Source organism: Falco naumanni, chromosome 6, assembly GCF_017639655.2.
Source record: "Falco naumanni isolate bFalNau1 chromosome 6, bFalNau1.pat, whole genome shotgun sequence".
NCBI classification, from domain to species: Eukaryota; Metazoa; Chordata; class Aves; order Falconiformes; family Falconidae; genus Falco; species Falco naumanni.
Window position 1 is genome coordinate 86738138 of NC_054059.1, and position 19133 is coordinate 86757270.

The window sequence follows — 19133 nt, forward strand, 5'->3', positions numbered from 1 at the left end:
CACCTGCACCGCTCAGCCCGGAGGCAGCTGCAGCACAGCCAAGGGGAGCCACTGGCAGGGTGAAGCTGTTACAAGCACTTCATCATCTCTGTGCAGGTGGGACCTGAGGCTCCTTGGAGCAGGCTTTTAAGGGCTGAACACAATTTTCATGTCTGCCTTCCAGCTAGAAACAGAGTAGCTGAATCTTTTGTGCTCCTAGACTGCATTTCCTCTCTTGCAAACACCAGTTTTCACAGGCTCCTTGAGATGTGCTTTGAAGTTATGCGCACATGTAAGAGCACAGGAATTAGACGCAGGATCCAGATCTGCTACCTAGCTGGCATGTACTGCATAACAAAACCCCAAACGTTTCCAAAGGTGTGGTGTTAGAGAAACAACTGCATTTTTTTCAGAGAGGGAGAGAGAGTATTCTAGGAGCTCCGTGTACTCAGTCAGCCCATGCCGATGTGCACCTCCTGAATCCTGCTCCTCTCTCTCATGGGCGGACTGGAGGGACGGAGAATCTCATATTCATCTCATTCTCATATCAAAGGGAATGGAGTGTAACTGCTGTAGCTGCAACAGTTTACACTGATGTGAAAGGAGAGCTGGTGGAGGACCAAAGCTGAATAAGATTTGGCTCTGAAAATACATGTCTGTGAAAGAGAACCAGCTGGCACTCTTCCACCCTGTGCTCCAGGGAGACCTGTGGAACGCTCCTACGTGTTCCCCAGCCGAGGGTTGAGGCTACTTACTGTGGAGCGTGTTTTAGAGAAAAAGTGAGGGTGTGCTTTGGTAACCTTTAGGATCTTTGCATCATTCAGAATATAAAACAAGCCCATTAGGCTGGTAACAGGTTTTCTTTTCTCTCGCTAGGTGACTACTGCCATTTTAGATGGCTGCTTGCTGTGTGACGGCAATATAATCGGTGGCTTTTGTTGGTTTTGTTGGTTTTGAGCTTCCCTTGATTGAAGTCCTCTGGGAGTTCCTTTGCCTGGGATCATTTGTGTGTGTGTCAGACATAAATATCGAGTAGGTTGCACAACTGACAAGTCCTTTGTGTCCGTTTGCAGGTGCCATGTCTGTTCCCCTGACCCTCAGCACAGCGAGCCCCATGAGGGTGATGAGGGTGATGGTTGGGGGAAGGCTCTGGCTGCTGTGAATCTGTGTGATGCTTTGGGTTTCTCTACTATAAATGCTCCCAGGGACTGCCACTTGTCTTCCCAGCAGGGCCAAGGCTCATCCAGGCAGGGACATGGTGATTCTGGGGTGCTGTGGCAGAACTCCCCAGTCTCTACTGGTATCCCAATCACGTAGGTGCATGCTGAAAACTGAAATGGATTTTTTTCACCCACCCAAGCAAATTCAAAAAGCAAAAAGTTTTGCTTAAACTTTTCTACAAAACATATTTTTCACTGAAAGATAAGACAATGAAAGCAAAGAATTACAAGCAAGTCAGTATGTGTATTTAACGAGAAACTGGTTATTGGAAACATAATACAATAAGGTTTTCTTTACAAATTGGGTCATTTGATTAGAAAAGAATTTGCATTAAGGCATAAGATTTTGAATTTTATCTGACAATGCTATTATATCACACCCATGCAAAAGGTAGTATAACCCTTAAAAATAAGTTTTGAATTCCACTGGCCAGGGTCCATCCATCAATGATGCTTCTCTGTAGGGTGATATCTGATTCTTTTAAGGAACCTCAGCTTCACACTAATATGCCTAATCAGAGAGCAACCTGCTGTTGCTAAAGGAATCCCTCTCGCTGAAGACCAGAGAACAATAGATAACTGAAGAGAGTAACAACAAAATGCCACATCTGTTCAACAGGGAATGTTTAGTTGTGGGCTATGAATAAAGAATGTTGCAGGCTGCGTATGAAATTATAGTAAGGTAATATTCAGCTCCAGCAGTAAGTGTGGGTATGTGAGAGTCATTTTGACTAGCAATTACACATCTATTTTATGCATTAAACAGTTATGTTATCTCTCTGTTGAAATGAACCTTAAGTTCAGAACACAAATAACGTCCTTAATAATTTTATGTTTATATCTGTATAGATATAAAACCAATAACTGTATGCATCATGATAAGTATTACCAGCGGGCTGTTTCACCTTAATTCATCTGCCAGAAATACAAAAATCCAAATGTTTCCAACTAATATCTAATCTGTAATCTTTAGTAAACCTAATAAATTCTGCATTGTTCTCTGTATATTGCCCATTAATAGTCCCAGGAACTGGAGCTTCATGAAAGTTCCTTTTTAGGACTGCACCATTTGGAAGTACAATTCTATTGTGTCAGAAGCCAAGTAATAAAATTTACCAATTATTATTGTCTTAAATACAAAGGGATAGAGTTAGGTATTCGACACTGACATTTTAAATCAAATGCTGCCCATATGACCATTCACTGCATTTTGCAATACCTGAATGCAAGAGCGAGTTCCCCTGTATTAATCTCATAATATGCAATAGGAATATGGACGGTGCTTTTTCCTGCCGGCTCCTTTCCCACAGTAAATGAACATCTCCCAGCTGTACGGTCTGATTATGTTCATATTGAAACATTTCTGGCAGTTAAATCTGCAATCCTTTGCATATTTAAGTAGAGAACATTCTTTTGGGAGATCTGGAAGGATGGGCAGAGCACGGCAAATCTGCACTCCCCTTGCTGCACAGGTTTCAAGAAGGGGAATCCTGAGGGATTCTTGCTCTTCTCACCCATAATAAGAAGAAAAAATCTCTACCACCATCTTTAGGAAAAAGCTGCAGCTTCTTGCAGATCAGGGGCTATGCACTTATTGTCTTAAGGTCAGGGGTAGATAAGAGCTGGGAACTGGCTCAGCGTGCTGTGCTCTGCTGTTATCCAAGTGTTGAATTGCACACATATAGACCAGCAATGGACGGATGTGTTTGCGTGGTTGATTTAAAGAAGTAATTTGGTTTTTTTGAGGCATTAATGTGCATTTTGGTTATCTCTAATTTTGACTCGTTCAGAGTAGGAACCAGTAAACACAGGACACGATGGGATTGTCGGCTGACTCTCATAGCCTTCAGAAAAGAAACTCCAGCACATTTCAGTTGCAGTAAATGAGATAGCCCCTAAATGTGACCTTGTGCTGCTTCTCAAATATTTCTGTCATTGCTGTCAGTCTGTTTGTATTAATTATTAAATATAGAACTTGTATATCCCTTGATGCCCTTGATTTACACAAGCTCTACAGAATGTGGATCAGATACATTTTCCTACCTACATCTTACTATCTGGAATTCTTCGCACTCATTGACAAGTGGTAACGTTATGAAATATTCAGTTCTTTTCCTACTTTATTTCCAATATATTTCAGAAGTAATTTTTATTTATCTATGGTTCTGGCAAGTAACTGTGAAGCACTCGTCATCACTGCTGCTTCAGTCCATGGTTATTCAGAATCTCAGTTCTGGCTGCTGTTTCTCAAACACTTCCATAATCCCAAGCAGGTGGAGGGGAAGGAGGCAGGCAGAACTGGAAGTCACATTTCTGATTCTGGGGCATTCCAGGGGCAAAGCACCCCACGTTAAACCTTCCTGAGGCTTAACCAGCAGCAGGCACCCCGGGATGCTGGCTGGGCCACCCTGCTGCCCGGCATCTCCACAGGACACAGTGCGCAGCCCTGTGACCCTCGCTCTGCCATGTCCCCTCTACTTGCAGCAGTCACATCCTTGGCAATCCCCTCTGGGAGACTTGTAGAAGACCCACAGGTCTGGGCTGCTGCCTCAGTGACCGTGCTCCAAAATATTCTCTGATACTATATATGACTCTCTTTTACCTGGTGGGGAAGGTCTAGAGATGTGTGAGGTTCTCACCCTTTTCTCTTTTCTGCTTGCCAGGCCTGAGATAGAACGCTACGTTCTGCTGTGCTAATTGATTAAATGGCATCTATCATAACATAAAGAGATCAAACAGAATTATTTTTTCTCCCGTGTTACTGTTTAAAGCTCTCAATTCTGCTCAGATCATTAGCGTGTAATTTTCTGATGAGCTAGCCAGAAAGTCCCTAAATAAAAATTAGTAGAAAAGATTAGCTAGGAAAGCTAGACTGGTAATGAGCTGTTGCACTGTGGTAATGTGCTAGGTTTATAGTTCATATGTAGCCCTAATCAGCGATAAGTGCAAGTTGTCAGCATTTGATAGCTAATTGGTGTTTCTTGGAATTACACTGCAACAAAAACATTGAAATGAAAGTAAACTTTTTTATATATATGACAAGTTAAGGGTTAATTATAAATGCTTGGGTCAAATACACCTCCTAGCTATGCTATATGCAAATGGGCTGCACAGAGGGAAGATTCTCAGAACTTCTTTGGTCCCTTTTGGGTTATTGCTTTTTTTGAAAAGCGGTACAGTAGCGGCTTTGAAAGCAGAACAGGGCCTTTAAGCTATTTGCTATGTATTAAATATGTCATACATCACACAGAAAAATAACTAAACGCGAACTACTGGAAAATATTAACAATGCAATGATGATTTGAACTCTCATAACAGCCCATTTGTTACTGATTGTATTTACTCCATGTTCATTTGAGAACTGCTGTCCTCCCACAGAATTAATTGCACATAAAATCATAACATGGATCTGAAAAATTAGAAGGCAGGAATAATCTCAGCCACAGGACATGAAAGGCTTAAAAGCCTGGCTAACCTGACATCTGTGAGCTGAGGTTTTTGTCATTGCACAGCTATAATTAAATGGCTCTAATCACTCTCATAATGCTAATATGAGCAATGTCCTACATGTCCTTGGTAGCTGGTGGTGCAAATGACGGCGGTGCACGGTGTCCTGCCTCAACACGGTGCAGCATGACAAGGACCGCCCAGACACGGGTGCTCCAGGAGATTCTTAGCCACCTCCTGCAAGGCTGAAGCATACGTATCACACAATCTCATTGCTAGTCGTCCTAATACATTTTTTAATTGGCCATTTAATTGACCATTTCCAATCAGATTCGATGCAGGGGCAGGTCTTCAGGTCCCTGAGGGCTGTGCAGGACTGGTGGGACTGGGAGAGGAGCGGGGCAGGGGCAGGCTGGGCTGTGGAGGTGTGAAGCCAGTAGCCACCAGCGCAGTCATGGACCAGTGGAGTCCAGAGCTGGATGGCCAGCACGCACATGCCAGTGAGGAGAGGGGAAGGAGCTGCAGCTGGAGTTAGGTGGGATGTGGCAAGAAGAGGGGATGGCAGAAGTGTAGGAAATGGAACAACACAGGACACCAGCCCACAGGAAACAAGTCTTCATTAATTCCCCTATTCATAGAACAACTTGTTCATTTATTCAGATTCTCACCATTTGAAATACAATTAGATGAATGTTTTTCCCTGCTGAGTGAAATTCATACAGTCAGCAGACAAACCCTCTCTAAATGATACGCTCATCAGCGTGTGTGGAGGAGGAGGAGGGACAAAGAGGAGAGAGGAGCTGAAACGAGCTCGCTGCTAGGTGGTCTGAATTAAGTGATCAATTCTTGTTACTGCAATAGCTACAAAAGTTAACACCGAGGTGTTAAGAAAGCCCTGCTACGACAAGTATCAGCGTTCAGATGTGAGAGTAATGAATCCTGCAGGCCTGAGTTAAAACTCACTTGAGAGTAAACCCAGAGAACAGGTATTGCCTTCTCAGAGGGTGAGCCTTGAAATACCTCGACTGTTCCCAAAACAGGGAAATCCGGAACAGCTGCCTGTGCATTTAAATTCAACACTCCTTCCAAAATGGACATTCATTTGGATATGACCCTCTGGGTACAACCCTCACTGTCTGTTTTCTGCAGGCAGGATCCCTAATGTCTGAATATCCAGGTGAAAGAACCGTGGCAAATGTAACCTGTCTAGACCTGAGTAAATAACTAAATCGGTGTCCCCAGAGAAATTATTAGTTAAGCTGAAGAAGACAAGGAGGGAGCTATAAGATGCATCAGGTAGCAAAGACTAATGAAACCGCAGTAACTAGCATTGAAGTGGGAGCTATCAGAGTAAAGGGAAATCCACCAGGGAAGTTCTTCAAGGACCAGTTTTGGGAGAGATTTTATTTAGTGCTATGATTAGCAGGCTTGGCACACAAGGCGGGATCATGTTAATCGTAGTGGCTGGTTACACAAAGCTGAGAGCTGTCATCTGCACAAAGGGAGGTCAGAACATCAGATGGGAGCAGCTGTGGGACCTCAAGGGCTGCAGCAACAGAAAGGGCACTAATGCAAGGGCTCGCCCCGACTGGGTGCTAACAATCTCTACTGAAATCTGGGAGCTCATCAGCTGGAAAAGGGGTGGTGTGTGTGTGCTGATCTAGGCATATTGGTTAATGATCACAGGTGTCCGCAGCTGATCTAACAGGGAGAAGGTAACAACGTCTGAGGAGGCAGTAGGAATGACAGCAGAAAAAATAGTAATGTCCTTATGCGAGGGGATAACAGTTCCTTTCCTGGAGGCAGCTGTGGTCACCCATACAGATGAAGGACGAATTCAGACTGAAGTGAGTACAAGGAAGGCTGGCAAGGAGAGAACAATAGGTTTTCATGTGAGAGATGAAAAGAATTTGGCTTGCATACCCAAATAGGGTTAGGGAATGGAGAGAGCATGAGAAAAAGTGTCGGTGGTGTCTGTACATGCGGCGGGAGCATTCCTGTCCCCAGGCAGTGAGAATGGAAATGGAATGGAACCCAAAGAGCAAAGGACACGAAAGGGTATGGGCAAACAGGGGAGCAGATGGCTCCCAGTGTGCTACTTCGAAATGGAAGTGTGTGTGGGCAGCGCTAGGAAGCTCTAATGTTTTTAAGGTTGGGTTTTCTAAATACTTCAGGAGAATTACATGATTCTCTGAACTGGGTAGGGGCACGAGCTATTATTTCATAGTTTCTTCTCACCCCAAGCATCATCTCTGCTCTGATGACATCCCACAGGCATCAGGCTTGCAGGACCAAACGATTCATTTCTCTTTCCTCCTTCTCCTTCCGTGGCTGTTGTCTGTGCGCTCTCCTTAACAGAATGACTCTTTCCTCCTGGCCTCTCCTGTGTCTCCAGGCCCATCGGCCAGGGCTGGGTGGATGCTGGGGAGCACTTTTCCCCATCCTTAGGAAATCGCAGAAGGCATGCACATGGGTGGGGGCAGAAGGCTGCAGACCCTCACTGTAAATCACTATAACTGACACTGAGGGTATATGAATGACCGTGCTGATCCAGGCCAAACGTCTTTCTAGCACCCTGCCTCCGTCTGCATTTAACGGCAGATGCCAAGGAGAGAGTATAAGGCTGGAACGAGTACTTTGCCAAAATATTCTTGTAGCCTCAACTATTTTCAGGTGGAGGAATTCCTGAGCTTCAGCAGCGGCTTTGTAAACAGAAGTGGGACCTTCCAGAGACACTGTGAGTCCGGTCTGAGGCTTTTGGAAGGCGGTTGAAGGTTGAAAGGGATTTTTTATGAAAGACTAGCTCAGCTTGGCTTTGACATTTTATTTTAGTGCTTCTGGGATTTTGAATAGCTAACTCTAATACTTATCTTTCTATCACTTAAAATTAAATACATACAAATATTAATTGTATATCAGTAGTTGTATATTGTAAATATATATATTGCATATAAATATGTATGTATATTTGTAAAATTCAGGCACTCACAACTGTTCTGACTACCAATCTGCAGAGGCAGCTATTAACGTGGAAATACTTGAATTTACAGTTGGTTTTCTGGGTGTAATAGATACCTATTGAACTCTAAAGCATGTTCTGGTTACCTCAGGTAAAACTGCAAGCTATGTAACAATTACTAAGTGGCAGGTTTAAAAGAGTTTGTTTCCTTTGCTGTCACAAGCTATTAGGAGATCTCTGAAGTGCTGGAGATATAAAAGCCTGTTGAGAATCTTGTCTAATTAATGGTATTATAGTGGGCAAAATAAATAGGAGACTCCATTTAAAGGGGGCACAAAACTTCAGATAACATGAAAAATGCATGTGTATCATTAATATTTTAGATTGCTGCATAGATGAAGATAAATGTATTTGATACAGCTTATCTCCAAATGGTTTAAATAGCAAATAGGTATACATTAAAAATCTTTCTTTATATATTGATTTGGCCACTTGTATTTACGCCGAGTAGTACTTGCATGGAGACTGGGGTCCATCAGGTTTTATTTGGAGTACTCTGAATAAAGTATGATGGAGTGTGAGAAGGATAAAAGAACCAAACATTTAGTTTTCTTGCGCCTGTGTTTATAGATGACAAAATTTCTGCTGCCCTGAGCAGCTGCTACATTTGGCCCTGTGCTGCCAAAAATGTCATCATAAAACTGGCTGTGGTTCCACGGTTTAACTTCAGTGCCGTGTATTTGGCTTTGGAAGGGGCTGTCTTATTCATTATCTCATGTGCCCCATCATTAAATCTGTAGAAGGCCAACTGAGACCTTGCTGAAGCCTATGTGAGCCTCTCGGTGACAGCTGGGTTCGGACCACAGTGCCATGGGTTTCACTTAATAAAATCTCAATTTTGGAGCTTGTTTTCAGACATCACCAAAACCAGGCACAGGCAGAGAATTTTCCATCCATGATCTTTAATTGCCCTGCAAGATCAACATTGTCCCTGTTGTTGCTCGGTCTGTCTTATCACGTCTCTAAATCAGCCCACTCTGCGTGTAGCTGAGCCCGTCTGGGGCGGGGGAAGTTGTTGCTGTGTGATGGCCGGTCATTTTGGTGGGAAAGGAGTTGCTGGTCTCTCTCCAGGTCCTAACAAGCTCACCCAACCCCTGTTGACTGTTGGCAGTACAAGTATAGAGGACTTGCAGGCCAGAGAATGCTGTGTTCATCAGATTCTGCAAACGTCATTGCAGGTGTCCAAGAAATTAATTTTGACCCTAGAACTATACACTGAATAGTCAAGCAAGTGGAAGCTGTGAAGTGAAACCAGGTTTCTAGTCCATTCTGCTTTTTGAAAAAGATAGGTGTAAAGGAGAAGCTCAGCTTGCTTACTCTTCTGAAAAGAGAAAGCGTGTGCAACGTTCGTGAAGCCCACGCCTACCCAGATTTCTGGAAGGAGATGGGCATGCATATTGTCTGGGACCTGTATAAGTTACCTGGACATGCCAATACAGTGTTACTAGTTACTAAAGAGCAGTCACCGGTTTTCAGTTCCTAGATGGTTTGGAAGTGGGCATCGGAGGCCAGGGTGTCCCCAGCTGAGAAATGGGAGATGACATGTAAAACATCCCCCATCTGGGAACTTGCTTCACCTGCTTGATTCCTGTCTCAGGTTTGCAGATTGCTTGGCTGCTGTAAAGTCCAGCTTCCTTGCCAAGGGGCAGGGGTTGCTTCTTTAGCAGCCTTTAGCTCTTTCATGCTTCTCTGTGAAACAGAGTTTGGAGCTGTACGTGAAGAGGAACTTCAAAAGGTAATAAATTGATTACTAGAGATGGAAGCATGACTTGAGGCTCTTGACTGTTTGTTTTGCTTTCATGCTGGCTGTTTAATATTTTCACTGCTTTATTTTGTGTTTTGACAGCTTATGGTAAGGAGCTACTTTCATATGAGTGCATATTTTTTGGTCTGTTGACCTAAATGAACAGCTCGAGAGCATCAGCATTGAGAAAATAATGTTTCTAACAATTCGTGTCTTAATTTTGACATCCAAAAGGGTATAAATACTGGCTGAAAGTTCCCCTGTGGTTGGGATTTTCTCTCATCTGTGTGCTTTCTCTGCTGTGTTCAAGAGCAGAGTTTAAAGAGTTCCAGTCTTGCTTCTGTGGGAGCACAAGTAAGATTTCTCTCCATCCACCCAGACATCAGTTCTCACAGCATTTATAGAGACTTACTATCTTTGAGGCTTTTATATTATTTTCTCAAAGTCTCTTCAAATTGTCCAACAGGCTAGAAGTTTATTGCTGGAGGTGATGAGGCAGGCTTGCGCGCAGGTGCATAGGCAGTATGAACTCTTGAGCCTAACTTTCTTTGGGAATATGTCTAGTGAAGTGGCTGAGATTAATTTTATAATTTCCATAATACTCATGACAGCAAATGACTGCTGCCTTCTTTCTTTTTTTTTTTCCTTTCTGCACAAGAGTGCTTGCACTTTCACTGCCCTCTGCTATAATGCTGTGGGCTGGAGGCCCTAGGAGGTGGACATATGAAATCTTACCTATCAAAATGCAAAGTATTTTGCTGGGTGACCTTCCCAGTTTCTTGGAGATGTCACCTATTTATGCTAAGAGCAGTGCCAAGTGGAGTGGTTTCTAAAACTGAACAGCAGTCACTCTAGTGTCAGGTACCACTCCATTTGGGATTGCAGTTAGGGTTAACTAGAGCTGCTCTCCAGTGCAGGGAACCGGGAAGGTCACGCTGCCACATCGTCCGGCATCTTGATGAAGGAGTGAAGCCTACTGCTGTCACGACAGCTGATCAAATGAGCCTAACCAGAGTGAAGTAATTATTAAATTCTCCCAACAGATCATGAATATTCATGGATCAATTACAAACATTGGAAGTTAATTTTCATTTGAGGAAATAACCCTGGTATTCCACTCGCTGTGCATATGAACCGTAGGGCTCCTTGCATGTGTGACCCCAGCCAGTGGCACTGGCAGCAGCTGAGGGAGCTGAGGCGTTCTGAACACAACCTGTGTGCTTAACCCCTCGAACACAGAGCCCCTCGCCTGCATCGCCTGCCTGCTTGTCGCCGTGAAGGTGGGGGGAGCTGGGGGCGGCAGCGCTGCAAGCAATGACGCTGGGCAATGGGAGCGCATCCTGCTGCGTGCTGGTGGAGGGGTGCTGGGAATGCCCTCGTGCCTGTCTCTTTGCTGTGCTCGTGCCAGCGTTAGCCACCAGAGGGGCTGGTGTGAAGGTGGTTTCCAGAACTCATCCTCAGCAGAGAGTCAGGGGATGTTTCCTCACGCTTCTCTCTTGCTGTGTGGTTTCCCCTGTAGCTGCCCTATAGGGGCACTGGCCAAGGCTTCCCTTCCCAGTGCTCCCAGCAGCCTGGAGGAGAAGCAGGCAGGCTCCTGAGCTGCTCCAGTCCCTATTCCATAGCAGGTAACGACTGTTGCCTTCTCATATCAAGCAACCAAATGGCCTCACAGAGATCAGTTGAGCCAGACCCGGGGTGGCTGTAATGCTCCCAGGTAAGACAGCCAGGCACGGAGGGGCATGGCAGGAGGGATGGCTTGTTCCTGCCCTTTGTGAGTGTGCCTTGGCAGATGTTAGCACAAAGCCTGGCCACATGCAGAGTCCTTAAATTATTTAACATCTGCATCATTATTGGTTTGAAGTGTGGGACTTTTTTCTCCTGTAAATCGCAGTCTATTTATTGCGCATGTTTTCTTACACAGGGGCATTGCTGCTTTTGGTGAATCTGGCTTTAACTCCCAACGCAGAGTTGCTGAGCCTGAGTAGGCCCCTGAATTGATTGAGCTTCTGTTTTTCAGCTAGAATTTATTAGGAGCTGGCACTGTAATGAGACAGACCACTAGGGTCCTTTTCCTTTTTGATTATCTTAGAGATTTGTTTGTGGGGTTTTTTAATGGATGCTTGTGAATGATTGACTCTGTGTTGGAAGTTGGAGTACGGAGGGGAAAGGGATCAGTTCGTCCATTTTCAGTGCTGTCCCCTCTCTGAAACCACCACTGGTCTCCAGCAGAGCTGCCCTCCCAACAACCTCCTCCTTCCCACCCCAGCACTTGGGTCTTGCTGTGACTTCAAAGCATGTCTGGATCTCGGAGCTCATGCAGCTGAGCTGGACCTCCAAAGAGTGGGGCCCTTTTATGTCATTTTTGGATAATAGGGTACTCCTTGGCTGTTTTGTAGACTGGTTTAGTTTCATCAGCTTTGGGAACAACTTTTATACAAAAGTTACAGCTCCTGAAGGAGCCCCTTTTATGGTGAGAGGGACAGTCTCTTTCAAGGAGTCAGAATAGCTGCAATTGTTGGGGGTCGGTCCTTCTGTCATTAGTTTTCTGTCTGCAGTGAAAAGAAACAAAAGATGCTATTTTGTGCATCTGCCACATGCTCATGTGTTGTCACAGGGTTGTCCTGCAATATGAAATGTGCGTGGTTAAGACAAGAATTCTAGGGTAACCCCCCAACATTTTATATGCAAATACTAGAATCTAAGTGTAACTCCCTGTTATCCCATACTTGGCTGCAGCACCACCTTTCTCCTACTCTCAACTGCTGCAGTGTCACATCCCTTCCAGATGTGGCTGTGATTTTCCCAGTACTGGAACATCCAGCAGAGTATCCCCTCAGCCTCATCCCTCCAGCTGGCTCCCCTTTCACTGGGCAGCGAGCACAGCTTGCTGGGTTGTGCTGGTGTACTGCAGGTGAGGCAACTAACTGCCGTGGCAGTGGAAATTTCCACTTTGCTTAGTTTTCCCTTTAAGGCTAGTCAGCTTCTACCTGGACCAAGTTCATTATTTCCCCGATGCCTCATTGCACCAGGTGAAGGATTCCCCAGGTTAAAGGTCCAGCGTGTTACCCATCTTTCTTCAGCTGCCTCGCTTCGTTCTGCTAACAAAGCCAGGCTCACGTGGCTGAAGCACCAAGGGCTTTATCACTCCACCTGGCCCCATTTTGCCTGTGCCTACACACATTGCTCCCATTTCCTCCCTCTCTCTCAAAATTATTAACAGAAATGAAAGACGTAGCTAAGCAAACCGTACTGGTTCATCATGAACTCAGCTGTTACACACCTGTAACATCTGCTATTGGGTTTGTGCCTTTTCAGCTATAAACTGTCCTCTGTAAAGATTATTTCCATGCAACAAGAGCCAAAGCCAAATGGAGTATTTATGCGGTTCCCTTGTTATGCAAGCATTTATTACTATGAATAAAGCAGTGCATCAGCACAAGGGAGCAGAGTTAAGATTTCATGATCAAAAATAACTGCCATAGTTGCTGAGATTTTTCCTTTGACATACCTCTATAAATAATTAGATTACAAGACACCTGAGGGCGTACATCATCTGATCCTGTAACAATAATACCTTGAGGGAGTTGACAACTTTCTCCTTTTGGCCAAGTGCCTAGGAAGACGTTAAGGTACGTGATTAATAGAGAGCACAAACACACACCCTTGCACATCCTAAAGCTTGGTTATAATATTGTATTGTATCCCTTGTGAAATGTTATTTCTATTCCTGATGGTGCTGCTGTTGTCACTGAATAGCCAAAATCCTCCTAGCAGTGGGGTGAGAGGAAACAGAAGACAAAGAAAATATTTGTTATTAAGGTGTGCGTGTGGGAACCCAAATAAATCCTACAACAGAATCGGTTAAGCAATTCCACAGAAAAGTCATTGTTCCAAGACTTTAGTTGGTTCTTCATCACCAGTATTCCCTCCTTTTGTGGAACGGTCCTGAGTTTGCCTCTTCCATACAGATAATGAGATGCTGGGCGACAAAAACTCCTGCAAATTTCCTGAGCGTAATATTTTTTTCTTATTGCTTCATTTTCTATTCATGAATTCTATTTCACAGCCCTAAACAAAAGCAATTACCATTTGCTGCTTTTCTGTGTAGCTCACTTCAAACACGTTGCTCGCAGGGATTCTCACGAAGCTGAAGGACCTGACCGAGGAAGACCCAGGAGGGCACTGCCCATGCTCTACCCCCTCTCCTGGGCAGCATGATGCAGTCAGCCATGCCAAATTGTGGTGGGGTTATGGAGCTCCTCTGCCGGGTATCTGGGAGCAGCTGGGGGGACTCAAGTGAGGAGAGGGGCCTTGGAGATCAGGCAGTGACAGTGGAGGACATTAGTGGGAGAAGAGGTGAGGAAAGAGGGGCTTAGTACTGGGAGAGTGTCCAGCGGTGATGCTGAAGACTGGCAAAGCCTGGTGTAGCTGGTCAGACCACAGCAGGATGAAATGGAGCTCTGCTGGGCTCTTTAGGCGGGGACCTGGGGGTGAGGGTCACACTGTGGGAATGAGGAGAAGGTTGGACAAGGAAAGCCCAGGACAGACACTGTGAGAACGGGATTGTCTGATGAGAGAAGAGCATGGCAAAAAGGTTGTGAGCACATAAAAGCACAGCTCTCCGACAGCATAGGAAAGGATTGTGATGCTCCTGAGCCTTACTCTTTCTCTACAGGCAGCAAATACTTGCAAAACCTCATGGTAAATTATTCCATGTCCTCCTCCACCTACTGCTTGTCCATACAAAAGGTGGAAGCCGGCTGCTGCTCCCAGCTACTCGGCCAGTTCAGCAGCTGAGGCTTTGTAATACATAGGAAGGTTCCAGGCTTGCTGATGTCTCATTAAAATATAAGCACAAATCCACATGACACTGCATAAGAGCATTCAGAGTGTGAAATCAATCACCGCATGGGCAGGAAATGTCAACGTTAACTTTGTCCTGACAAACTCGCTTTATATGGGCTATATATTGCGTTGCCTTTGCAGGATAGCTACCCCCCCACCCCAATTATCATCTTTTTCAAGGCAGGTGAAGGACCTGCTTTAGAGATGCATCAGTGCTGTACAGCAATGTGGTCATTGCCAACAAATTCCTTCCCTAATTTGTAGCAGAAGTTGGAAGGCGTGTGGAAGAGAAGGGAGGTGTCCTGAAGGGAGCTGGTACCATCTTCAGAACTGGCTCTGCCAATGCATTCCTCAGCATTTTAGATGAGTTATAATTGTATGTTCCTGGTTTTCTGGGTACCCAGGCTGAACACCAGCTACCCCATTTTCTCTGCGAGACAAGTCAAAGTCAGCTGTACTTTGAATGTAGAAGACTATATAATGCTCAGTACTCTGAAAGATCAGTGCTTCACACCAAACACCTATACTTAGTGAAGCCTTTGATGCTGCAGGTATTACCAGAGGATTACATACGTCACCTCAGAGGCATTCCAGTATTAGATACTGCATTGATGAGCTCCACAGGGGACAAAAAAAGAAAAAGAACCTTTGAAGCAATCGTTCATTTTGGCTTCAGAGCTGCGTTTGTATAGTCCTAATGGTAGGTAAGGCACAAGTCCACACGTTAAAAGGCAAGGATTAAGTGGAAAACTGAATAACTTCTTGTTCAGTGAGCACTGTTTATCCTGCACAGTGATTGAGGCAGGGGTCTAGTGGAAAAATAGTATCCAGTCACGAAATTAAAGACTTTGACTTAATGCACGTAGGCAAGTGGGATCTGTGCGATGTCCAAGGAAACATATCATGGAGTACTCCATTCTTCAATGTAAGGTTCTGTATTGTTTGAATCTGAGTACAATTAATCATTCATGAGGAAGGATAACACAAACGTGTATGAGGCACATGAAGACATACAGTTTTCCTTCTTACTGAGCAAGCGAAAGGACTAATTTACACTGATCCCATTTTGCATGGTGAAGTCTCAGAAGAGAAGAAATGGAGAACACTGTGCTCACTGCAGCACTACCACATCTCTCTTTCGGGGAGGTTTAATACCTGCTGGGGCTCCTTGCGGTAGCTGTTGAGAGGTGCAGAAAACAGCGCTCTAAGTCCTTCAGTACCTGCTTTAATGGTAGAGGGTGGAATGCGGGAGAGGTAAGGGAGCAGCGTGGAGAAGAGAGCGCTCCTTTCCGTGTGGAGGGCTGCTACTCCGTGGAATGGACCAGAGCTTTCCGCCTGGCACTCTGCAGAGCTCCTCCCTTCGGGATCCGCCGTGCCGTACCTCCTCACATACTTCCAAGACGTCTGAGTTTGGTTTCCTGCTCCCAGGGCTCCTGCCTCTGGACTTTTCCAGAGACACAGCTCCGTATACTTTATTTTGGGGTTTTCCCTGTGTGGGATATACGAATAGTATTTAGTACTATCTTGCTGCAGCCATGATGATCTAAGAAGTCAGGGAAGAAAAGGTGTACAAGTAAGGGTAATGTATTTTATTAGCCTAAGTGATGCAGTTAGAAAAATGAGGTAACTTTTAAGTACTGAAAAGGCTGCAGAACTGACTTATCGATATACAGGCTCTGGGGTCTGAAGTGTGGTATCCTGACCCCTCCTTCATTGGTCCCTATATTATATCCCAGTATTCATGATGGGTTATGGTAAACTTCCTAAACTATAAAAACACAAGTGGATGGGATAGAAATACACTTAAAATGAAGATAGGTATATAAAACAGAGCCATCATGCTGCTCTGGCATATAATTTTAGTGCTCTTGGAGCAGAATGGAAATGGACTGTTAGCATTCCTGAAGACCTCTCATTTGCTGTGGAGACACTGGTGCATGTCACCATGCTGCTGTGAGGAGCCCGAGACCTTCTGCAAGCCAGGCTCTGCTGCATGCAGCGAGCAGCACGGACCCCGCAGCAGCCGCCCGGCCGGGAGCTCCTTTTTCCCTGTGTCTTTGTTTAGTTTGCCCAGCCAGAAGATCAACAACGGGCTTCCTTCTCAAAGCTCTTCCAGTGCAGAACTGCAGACTTTCCCTTTGTGAAACTTCTGCTTTCACAAGAAACTTTGCTTTTGCAAATACCAGCTCATGAATCACCTAATGAAACAGTTCAGAGCCTTTCTTTTTATTTTTTTTTTTCTTCAGGCAGAAATGCCATGTCAGCATTCAGAAGAACAAAGCATCTACTTTGTGTCTCATGCTGCCTGTCAAGCAAATTCAGTGAGACATCCAGAATATTTTACCGATATTTTACTTGATGAGGATAGGTTGAGTTAAAAATTAAGCCACGCGTTTTTGTGTTATTATGGTCTCTTTGGCTTGCTTGCTTTCCTTTAGAAGTTAGTAGGTGCTATTGTGAGGGATCAGTGAACCCTGAACAGGTGAACTTGTCTTATGACAATGTCCAGAGTTGACAAAAATCTGTTTAGCATATTTCTTTCTCTTCATTTTATTTTTCAGTGTGCAATAGTGACATGAGGCTGGTTATTTTGTCTGGGTGCAAGGTTGATAGTCAAGATGCAGACAGTACTGACTGAATAAACTCCAAAATCAGATTTGGGTGTTGGCTGGCCCTTTTGCTGCAGGTTTCAGGCTTTAATCCTAAACAAGCCTGACCTTTAGTTCCTATCTGATATATGTCAGAGGATCATTTGAGTTATAGAATAGGTATTTCCTCTGTGTCATTCTTCTTGCAAGCATGTGTTTCAGTACAAGGCAGATGGCATGGATTATTTTATATTCATAATGCATATACCTCTAGGAGAGCCACGCTGCAGTGTGCTGATGCTGGCTGCATGGGTTATGTATTCTCAGGAGACTGACATGTTCAGAATGTATTCTTTTGCCCTTTCCCCTGTCGTCTCATGTTTTGCTATGATAGAAGCACTAGCAAATGAAAGGCATGTTATTGATTCCTGTGCAGATGTTAATAATTTCCATGTAACTCTGCATTGGAGTGGCAGTAACTGATGTACAAAATTTGACATCTTAATTATTCCTTGATGGAAAGGAGGGCCACTAACCTGAGATACAGCAGCCTATTAACTCTGGAGCTGTGGATTCAAAGCAGCCTTAGGTCACAAGCGAAAGGAGTGAGGCTGTCTCAGTATAGTCTTTATAGATGTTTATTTTCTTCCCAAAGACACGAGGCTGTCTTCAATGTGTCTGGAGCAGGTGGAGGCAGAAATCCTGAAACAAAAAATGTTTTACTTCCAGTTTTGCTAGCCTAGCTGAAATCACAAGGACTGGAAATCTCAGCAGAAGCAGTTTATGAGCTCCCCAGACTTACTGCTGGATGCATCAAAATATGCATCCCGAATGCTGCTGTTTACTCAGTCAAAAAGAGAAGTTCAAGAATGCTGGTGTTTGTCTCAGCCCCATCCAGTAGGCATTGCTTCAGTTCCCAGCAGTTGCAGCTTTATGCAGAATTCCCATGAGCTGGAAATGTTAAGTGGACGACCAAGAGCCCTTGTGCAGCGTGGGTCATTAGCAGATATGGAACAGTGAGGCCCAAAAATCTGATCCCCAGCCTCTGAAGGTATCGCTATCACTACGACGTGACAAATGTTGTAAAAAGTGAAAGCAATTCCTTTAGCAATAAGTAAATATCAGGCTGTGGCTGTCTTTGCTTTCAGCCATATGTAACTATCATCAACAACCTACAGCATAGGAAAGGCTCTCTTCAAGAGGATGCCATTTCTCAACTCGCCATTGACCTGTACACCTTGTAGCTAAAGCTCTTTTTAAAGCTTATGGCATGCATTTCTGACTATAGGATTAGTTGACCACCACAGAGGCATTATATGTGCAGCATTATGCTGTTAAAATTCATATTCTTAGTCCAGTCACAGACAGCTCCCCAGCAAGGCATCAGCATTTCAACAGCTATCCTGTGCCAAACAATGTAATATAAATGGCAAGAACAGAAAATTTGATTTCCACCTCAGTGGAAGAAAAGATCTAATTGGAAAGAACAATTGTGTAGTCTTAAGGCTTGATTATTTTGCATGTCGCCAGCATCATCCAAAAATAATTGCAGTGATTTAACTATTATTATTAGTGAGTTAGCAAAGTGCCCTAGAAGGCAAGAAAAAAAAATTTGGTCTTTTAATCTAATCCACTATCCTCTTGTCCTCCAGAGCTGGGCCAGAGTTTGCTTGCACACTGAGCACGGGGAAAGGGCAGCAGTTTGGTGTTTGCTGCAGCGGCTCCTTAACGTCAGTCCTGAGCTCTGGTCTGCAGCTCTGTACTGGCAGCGGCAACAGCACAGAAGGGCTGAGGACAGAAAGGTGGAACTGGGAAAAGGAAAGAAGTTTAAATTGTAGCCCAGAGTCTTTCAGCATGCTCAGCTGCAGTCATGGTACTGTGCAAACCTGAGGAAGGAAACTAATTAGGATTCCATTAAAAAGAGGAGAAAAAAAATCTTGCTGAGGCCCAAGTCACATCATGACGGTCAAAGTGAAACCTTGCTCGCTAATGCAGCCTTAATTCACTTTGTTTTGCAGAGACAGCAAGCTCACCATGTTGCTTCGGGAGTCCCTGGGGAACATGAACTGCCGCACCACGATGATAGCTCACATTTCAGCCACTGCGGGGAACTACGCTGAGACGCTGTCCACCATCCAGATTGCATCCAGGGTCCTCAGGATGAAGAAAAAGAAAACTAAGGTAAGACAACGTATAACTCCTTCTTGTAATGATGGAGGAGGGAGGAAGGAAGACCTTGGAGGGTCTTTAATAGGGCAGAGCAGCATGTAACCACATCAGTAACCAGTTCC

The 19133-nt window shown here is 44.6% G+C and overlaps 1 protein-coding gene across 1 annotated transcript in view; it reads left to right on the forward strand.

Annotated features, from left to right (window-relative positions):
• LOC121090657 (kinesin-like protein KIF26B) overlaps nt 1–19133 on the forward strand; it is a 91458-nt gene that overhangs the window by 52034 nt on the left and 20291 nt on the right. Inside the window, exon 8 of the mRNA XM_040599383.1 lies at nt 18861–19023. Coding sequence (XP_040455317.1) covers nt 18861–19023 — 163 coding nt within the window. The remainder of the gene's footprint in view (nt 1–18860; nt 19024–19133) is intronic.